General features: G+C 31.5%; 1 protein-coding gene across 1 annotated transcript; it reads right to left on the bottom strand.

Annotated features, from left to right (window-relative positions):
* Positions 1–1,631: 1,631 nt before the first annotated feature.
* Positions 1,632–7,450, bottom strand: LOC107625716 (laccase-4). The gene is made up of 6 exons (XM_016328417.3): positions 6,880–7,450; positions 5,731–5,882; positions 4,386–4,630; positions 4,141–4,269; positions 2,756–3,682; positions 1,632–2,134 (listed from the first exon to the last, which is right to left on the bottom strand). Exons 1-6 carry the CDS (start codon positions 7,060–7,062, stop codon positions 2,004–2,006), a joined length of 1,767 nt encoding a protein of 588 aa, XP_016183903.2. The 5' UTR covers positions 7,063–7,450; the 3' UTR covers positions 1,632–2,003.
* Positions 7,451–9,399: the final 1,949 nt, after the last annotated feature.

Below are 9,399 nucleotides of genomic sequence, written 5' to 3'. Positions count from 1 at the left end.
TTTTGCATGCATCTCTCTCATCCTTTTTCATCCATCTTCTTCAATCTTGGTTATTGATCTTGACTTTGGCCCCAAGAATTAATTCTAAGCGTTGATAAACGTTTGACCTAAACTGGTTTCATGCTTTTCATTTTTGCTTCTTTTAGCTAGAGACTCTGAGCCTTTCTTCTTCACAAAAGTGGGAATAAACTTTCTGTTGTGCCTTCAAAATTGATTTGCTTCTTGACCGAAGCTTTTTTTTCTTTTCTTGGCAACAAAATCTTTTGGCCCTTCTTCACAGATTTTTCCTTCTGTGGAAAAAATTTTTTTAGCCTTTCTTCATAGGCTTTTCTCTGTGACTTCCATTTTTCTTCTATCTTCTTCTTTGAGTGATTGATTTGACCGAAACAAGAGAGAGATGAGAGAAAGAAAGAAGCTTTTGGTGGAAGTATTAAATGGAATTAAACCAAATTGAATTCCCACTTCTATTACCTAAGACATAAAGTAACGTGTAAGACTTTTGATTACCAGGAAATGAAGTTAATTGAATTGAAATTTAAGTTCTAGTAACCAAGAATATGTGTATCGTCATTTTCTTGTGGACTCTTGGATTTTTTCCTTTAATTCATTAAGCTTGATTCTTGGGCTACTTTGTTGGTTGGGCTTGATTCCATTTATTTGACCTTTTGATATTGTGATCACCGTATGGGCTCTAGGAAGCTTTGGGTCAAGTATTTCTTTTCTTTAGTTTCAAAGTTCAGCCACTAACGCTTGAATCAATTTTGTACAAGGCTGGATGGGCTTTAAGCATTTGTTTCTTGGGCTTATTTATTTTCTTTCTTCCTCATGGTTCAGCCATTCATCATATGATATGAGTGCCTTGTTTAAATCATATTGGGCCAGATGTAATATGGACTTATTTTTCATGCTTCTTGGGTCAATGTGAATTAATTAATTTCTGCACACTAAACAAAACACATCACACAATCAATTGGATAATAGCCCAATAATGTTTAGCCATCATTTTAATCATAGTTTAGTTCTCTAAACTCAACAAATGAAAACATGGAACAAAAATTTAGGAACCAAGGGAGATGTAGTTGTCAAAATTTGGAGATAAAGGTTCTTCATAGTCAAAGCAAGATTGTGGCTGAAAAAAAAGAAGAAGTGAGATCATGGACGACATGCTCTGAAGTCAGTTAAATTCAAGGTCTATAAATAATAGAAATTCAGAAGAAGTGAAAGACTTCACAAAAAGGACACTAGATCATCACCAAAACTTATAAAATTTTCAGTCTTTGCGATTTAATGGAAGAGCATGGAGTACAAGTACATGTGAGTGTTAGAAGTCAATCTTTAATTTGTTTTCTTTTGCTTTTTATTGCATCCATTGTTGTTTGTTTTATTTTTTGTTTTATTATCATTTGTTTTAATCAATTTTTTATATTTTCATCTTTTTGTTTATTTTACTCTTTTGATGTTTGTCATAAATTTACCATTAGTAATATTAAGATAAATTGCTTCGACACCAATTAAATAATTATGGAGACGATTTTACTCTTTTACAAAGCAGTCATATTTGCTTTACGATACTTGAGATCTTGATACAATCTCATTTCGACATCATCTGTCGAAATCAACCAAGAAACGAGTGAAACAGTACTAAATTCATTTTGTATTTCAAATTCCAATATTTCCAAATAAACAACAAAAGCGAACATTTATTGGTTCCATACATATATGAAGCTAAGTGCCTCTAAAAAATGTGTCTAAGCAAAACTAAAAATAACCGGTCCATATTATTGAACATGTTGGACAAATTCTCCTATTTTACTTTATAAGGGAAAAGAAAAGAAACAAATTGAACCGCCTCACTTATTAAATAGCCCCTTCTTTCCAATCATTCTCTTTTTTTTTTTGCCTGGCTTCTCTGTATCCTTCCAACACTTCAATTTGAATTGGAAGTCCTTCCCCCCTCTTATGCATATAATTATTTGATTTGATTTGATGGATATATTGTGTGACTAACATTTTGGAAGATCTTTTGGTGGTGGTATCACTGATTGTTTAGGACCTTTCCCATTTTCCACCAAAAATGCCATCTTTAGTCCCCATGTTGTGTGCACCTCCAGGTGGCAATGCATGAACCAAACCCCTGTAAAATACAAACATTATTATCAACACAGTCAACATTATTCATCCTACAACCCAAAAAAGGTTTTTACTACTATAGGATCATTTTGGTGCACCTTACCTTAGGAAAGATAATGTCAAATTCTTTAATAAATTTTGTATTAAAATTTGTAAGAAAAATTCCTTTTAAAATTATACTACCTAGGCTGATTCTTTGAATGAGTTTATTAGAAGTAAAGATGGAGAAAATTTTAGCATTAATTGGGAAACTTCTAACCACTTAAGTTGGTATTAACCAGCTATTTTCAATTAGCTATATGTAATTTTATATATAATTTCATAATCATATTAGACGTATAAAAGAAATTAGCTATTAAATCATTGAACTGTAAAATATATATTTATAATATAAAATACATATTAAAAATAAATTAAACAATATATATTTATATAAAATATATAATGATTCATTTTTAGCGTCAAAATAACTTTTTTTTATAATTTCAATTAGAATTTTACGTCAAACTCACTCTGATTTATTCCTTTTATAAGCATACTCAAACAGAATTATAAAGATATCGAAAGAGACCAACTTATTTGAAAAATTAGCATTGTAAATGATGAAATTAATAATTTTTTTTACCTGGATTATCAGCTCTGAATCTAATAGCAACCCAGCCTCCAGTTGGTACTCCAACAGTGTTCCTTTCAACCGGATCAACAAGGTTGAAGCTCTTTGGATCCGTTTTATTATTATAATTCCCAACTCCCCGACCAATAATATAGAAATTGAATCCATGAAGATGAACCGGGTGGCTCTCAGGTGCAATGATCCCGGTATCTTGCAGCACAAGCTGCACCGTATCATTGTACTTCAGCTTGTATAGCTTGGTACCAACTGTGGTCTGCAAATTCTTTGGTCCTGCACCGGTAAAGTTAAATACATTCGGCGGATTTCCGGGGAAATCCGTCGTAAAAACACCCTTAATATTGAAGTAATGCGCTTGAAGCAACGCCGTGGTTGGCATACTAAACGTCACATTATTAATGGACGCAACTGCCCTGCTTCCATTCCCGGCTTTACAGGTCGGGCATGGATTAATTCCTAAACCAACGGTAAAGAAAAGCGAGTGGTCAATTGTGTGCGGTACATTGACAGGGTATCTGTTCGAGTTAAGAGCTTTAAGAGAATCAAGAAAGTTATTGGCTATTTTTGTCGCGTTTTGGGGGGGAGGAGTTGTGAGTACTGTAGGGGTATTTTGGAGAATTCCAGTGTAATGAAGTGTTGCCGTGGCGGTTAAGTTGTCAACTGCAATGGGTGCCTCCATGAATGGAGAGACTGCAACTAAATATTTGCCAGATTTTTGGTCAGCTTCTAGAAGGACATTGGTGGTTTGACCTGGAGCTATGAGAATGGTGTCAATTTTGAAGGGCTTGACATATGTTGCATCAACTTCAACCACGGTGAGCTTGTGGCCTGCGATTTTGAAGAAGAGTTCCTCATTGAGTGCAGCGTTGATGATTCTCAGAAGGTAGGTCTTGCCACTTTCCACAGGTAGGTTGTATACTTCTGCATGTGTTTACATCAAATGACAAACGTAGAGTTTATTATCTTTTATTTTACCAGAATGTTTAGTAACAAAAAAAAAATCAGCTAAAAACAATATTTAGATAAAGAGTTATCTAGAATAATTATTCGAGTACTAGGGGATAATAAACATCTTCCCAAAAGTTTAAACTGATTTTGAGGTTTACCAAAGATCGAACTCGACCTTTCGGATCTAACACTCTAATACCATATCATGATACCACTCATCCCAAAAACTTCAGCTGATGGAAAAAGGTACCACTAATAGTTATATCTCTAATACTTCCTAAATCTCTATTATACACATTGTACAAATATTCCATTGGTTCCTCGTACTTTCTCTAAGATAATTTCTGATTGTTTTTTTGTCACCCTAGCAATACTGTTTTTCTAAGCGATTATTTTATCTCATAATTTAAGAATTTGTAAACAAAAATTACCTTGTTTAGAACAATTGGTAACTGTCCCTGGAAGGCCATTAATGGTATGAGCATCTGAGACATTTGGTGCCAAACCTGATTTAAGAGCTTCATTGATAACAGCTTCGGTATCTGATTTCCACCATTCTCCTACAATTTTTTTTTGTCACCATAGTAAAAATGAATTAAATAATAACATTTTGTGAATAGAGGAAGAAAATAAATATATAATGAATTTGAAGGGTGTTAGTGTTATTGTGGTGCACCTAATACAAGAACCAATTCATCATCAGGCTTAGGGAAAGGATAATGGACACCCCTCTTGGGCAAGATAACCAAGGCTCCATGAAGAGTGGACCTTAGCCAATTAACATGTGCATGCCAAAGAAGTGTTCCTCTTTGTCCTGTTATGGTGAAGTTGTAAACAAAGCTGTTTCCTGGTTGAATTGGGCACTGTGTCACATATGCAGGCCCATCAGCCCAACCAGTTCTCAACTGTCTAATCCCATGCCTGCCCAAAATTGTTGTAGTCAACTCTAAAATTAGCATTCCATTATAAATATTTGTTTGGTAATTATGTAAGGATGAAAATTCAGAAATAATAAAAAAGGTTATATTTACAAAAACAAGGAAAATTTTTAAAGATAAAATTATACATACAATATTTTTTTTCTCTATTTCAATATTTATGCAGAAATTTTTCAATTTTTTTCTCTACAATTCTTGCATTTTTTTTTTAAAATGGAATTACATTATTGGATCAAATATCAAGACTTGTCACCATATTCTATTGTATTGGTCTCTTGTTATTTTTTGAGGTTTATTAGTTTATTATTATTTTGAAATTAAATTGGATCCAATATTTTTTGTTTAGATTTCTTCAATATTTTTCAATATGATAAAGACATTTATTTAAACAAACAAATAAACTAATTATTTGACCACTAAATTGGTTAAATTGGACTAAATATTTTTGTATTGGTCTTTAGACAGTTTTTGGGTTCTATTACTAGAAACCCAATTAATTTTGCTAAAGAAAGTATGACTCTCAGTGTTTGGCAAAATATGAACTCAAAATCATACCATGACAAAAAAAAATTTAGATAAAATATACTTTTTATCTTTAATATTTTTTATTTATTTTAAAATTATTCTTAAATATTTTTAATTTTATTCCTAATATTTTCAATAAAATTAGCATATAGGAATAATTTTAATATAAATAAAAAATATTAAAAATAAAATTAAATATAATTAAACGTTATAAGTATTTTAAAAAAAATTACAAACATTAAAAACAAAAAATATTTTTTATCCATTTTCGAGTTATTTGAACAACCTAGTATTTTTCACTATATCCTACTATAACAATTATCTAGACATATTTATTTGTAAAATTTAGCTATTTTGTATTCTAAAAATACATTTTAATAGTATAATAATAGAAATTTTTTAATTTTAGTTATTTAATTCATTAAAAATATAAAAAATGATCTTTCAATAATTTTTATTAATAAATTTTCTTATAATATTCTTAAATATAGTTTTAAGACTCATATTAACAAAACCCCTAACAGATCACATGAAATGAAATTATAGTATGACACTAACCAATGGATTGTAACATTGTGGTTGACTTTGTTGACCACTTTGACCAGCACATTATCACCCTCCCTAGCGTAAAGAGTGGGGCCAGGGAACTTCCCATTAACCGTGACAATTGATTTGCTTGAACATAGTCTAGTGTAATTCTTAGTCTCCACCTGCATCCAAAGCGTTACCAAAATTAGTTCATTTTGACTCTTAAGATTTTTATGGAACATTATTATTATATTATATTGCATGTTGTTGGAAAGAAGTGACTTATTAACCATCTTTAGGTGTGTACCTTCATTGAACTAGAGTTCTAAAAGTACTCATTATGGTATGCTTTAAAGTAACCTCTCCTTCAGTTCCGCTAATGATTAAATTTAGGTGTGTAATAGGCCAAATTTTTACACAAGCTAAATATTTAAAAAACATATTTAAATAAACTACTATTTTTATTTATAAAAATTTAAAATATTAATAAATTTATCATGAATAAATAAAATTAATTTTATATTCATAAAAAATTATTATTTTTATTCATAAAAATTTAAAATTAATGTTTAGGTATCTTTATTATATAAAAACTATTTTTCATAGATATAAAATTAGTTTCGTTTATTTGTGGTTGAAAATAACTCCCATGAAAAGATGTCAAAAAAATTTAACAAATTCCATGCATTATTTGTATATATATAGCTCATTTGTATAAGCTTCTTAAAGAGAAATATTTTATGATTTTATTTTGTCTTGCATATTGAATTGATTGACATTCTATAAGTAGAGATAAAATGTCGGACTCATATAAAACGAGTCTCATAACATATATAAATAATGAAAGCATGCATGTTATCTTAATGAAATAATGGTAAATACAAATAACACGAATTGAAGTAAGCCAAAAAATATGTAATAATACACGTACGTATGGATTTTGCTGTGGATATTTTACTTGTGAATGTTTTCGTAGTAAAAATGCAATTGCAAATAATAGTTCTCATTTTATGGTGCGAAAATTATCTGCCAAATTTGTTGCAAATTTTAAAATTTGTCACAAAAATTTTACATATTTTCTATAAATAATAAATTTAAAATAAAATTCACTGCTAAAAAATTTTATAGATAAAAAATTCGCAGATAATTCTACAACATGAATTTGTTATCTTCACTTACGTGGAATGTGTAGTGCCTCACTTTGCATTCAACCAAAGCTGGGAGAATCAAAGCTACAAAAAGCAACACTTTAATCCAAGAAGAAGAACCCATTTCACTCAGTTTCTTCTTTTGATTTTGTTTTCTAATTTGTTGTAGTAATACAAACACTGTTCTTTGTAGTGTTGCATTCATAAATGACATTCCAATGCAAACTTATATAGGAATGAATGAAATGAAAACAAGCCATTGCTACAACGTCGTTTTAGCTTGGTTAGGTAAGTGATGGATGCATCCTTGGAAATTAAGACTTAGATCGATGATGTTATGAAAAGGACTAAGATGTAACCATGCTATCTCATTATATCTTGCATGTCACATAAAGTTGTGAGCTGTGAGGATAGTGGGAATTGAATCCCATGTATTTTGGAGTTCAAGCTATTAATTAACAAATTAAAAGCTTTGATTTCCTTAATTAGTAATTAATAATTAATTGGTCATATATATATGTTGCTATAATTTGGTTGGTTGTGTTCTATGACTATTAAACCTCTCTCGCTCTAACTCCCACTAATTAGTGATAACTTCATAATCAAATGAAGTTTAATTAGAAGGAAAGTTTTAAAGCCTAGTTATTCATCATTTTCTTGTTGAAACAGCCTTTCACCTGCGGCTAGAAACAATTTGCACGTTATTTGGTTTTTTACAGTATCCTCCAATTTGGCAAGTGAATGACTAATTTGTCGCAAATCAGAACTCTATTTAAAGGTTTATCATTAGCCAATAGGTTGTTGCATGTATAAGTCGGGATTTAAATTTCCGACACTTGCTTAAGTAGATTAATAAACTTATTGCATTAGTTTATTTTTATTTTTATTTTTATATTTCTACTTTTACTTACACAATGAATTAAAGAGGGCTATATAGCATGTTTTCATATGAAAATAGTAGGTGAAATATTACCAGAATGGTATGTGGTGTTCTAAATTGGGATTTTTTGTCACTTAAGCAAGTTTCTTAGCTTGCTCAACCTCTATATAAGATCTTTTACCTTATTCTTATCATTTTCTCCTATTTAGCATATTAGAATCACAATAAGAAGGGGAGAAGAGGGGGATGAATATATATGAAAATTGAATATTAGACATACATCCAAAAATAGATTGTTTGAAGAAACACAAATAACACGTCACACCTTCCATGCGAATTTCATAAAAATATTTTTATTTTAAAATGTTATAAATGTATTTGTTATTAATGCCATAAATTATAATCGTATTTTAAGATTTAATTAGATAAAATCAGTTATAAACATAACATAGATGAGTTAATTAGGAGTTGAATTTTTAGTTATAAATAGTTCTTTTTGTGATTTTTAAATATCACAACGGTTCTGTTAGGTAAACAACTGAATAACGTGAACAATAAGTTAGGAATTTGGTCCAATGAAGTTAAAAAAAAATACTCCACCCAAATTATTCAACCGAAAATCTCATTCAATAATTTAAAAATTTTAACCATTTATTATACCCTACTTTACCAAAACACCAGCCTTTTTTCTAAACCCTTTGCTGTCGCCGCCGTTGCTTGGTCTTCAACCAGCCCTCGTCATCACCACTGGGATCCTCCTCACCGCCGCTGGTTCGCCAACAAGGATCCTCATCGGCATTGCTCTCCTCCATATCGAAAACGAACGGCGCTACCAGACTCCTCCTCGCCGTCGCTAATTGGCTTGCTACGCACCGTTACCGGCGTCACTCACCCCTATTGAAAATAACCATCCACTTAAAGATAAAAATAATCATCCGCATACCTAGTGAATTGAACATCTAGCATATTTTAATTGTATATAACTAAACCCAATCCAATCAAATAACCATCTACATAAGAATTCAAATAATCATCCGCATACCTACTAAAATGACCATCCTGAATAGCCATGATTAAATACCAGAACTTGAACTCAAGGAGGCGGCGAACGAAGGGACGAAACTCATTGGAGCCCCTGGTGGGGAGAGTGGCATCGTCGTAGAGTTCCTGAATTTCAGGATCAGCCTTAGGAGAAAGGAAGCTGATAAGGAGGTTGAGCATGTAGATTCCGAGGCCAAAGGAGATGATGTAGAAGCCTTGGATCACGTATATGCACAAAACGTAGATACAAGCGATGATCAAGGAACTAATCCAACTGCAGAGCATGTGCGGCGTGGTCTTCTTGAGAAAATGTTGGTACTACCGCGACACCGTGATTTTCCATCGCGATATGGCGCCATCTGGTGAGAAATATAGTCGGCGGAGGTGGAAGAGGTCGACGCCGGTGAGGGTGCAAACGGCGTCACTTTCCGAGTTGGAAGAGACCGACGCCGTTGAGGGGGTGGTGGGGTGCAAAAAGTATAATATGTGAATATGTAACTGTACGTAGTGGTTTAGGTGCTAATCCTAATGTTTTTAAATTTTAAAATTTAATAATAATTATTTAATTAATTAAGAATCTGATTTTTCCTTTTTTAAACTATTGTTCACTGTGTATATTGTTTTTCTATA

This window comes from Arachis ipaensis, chromosome B2 (genome assembly GCF_059453495.1).
Source record: "Arachis ipaensis isolate K30076 ecotype BB chromosome B2, ASM5945349v1, whole genome shotgun sequence".
In the NCBI taxonomy this organism is placed as follows: Eukaryota; Viridiplantae; Streptophyta; class Magnoliopsida; order Fabales; family Fabaceae; genus Arachis; species Arachis ipaensis.
The sequence above is the reverse complement of the archived record's forward strand: the minus strand, read 5'-3'. Positions and strand labels throughout refer to the sequence as shown.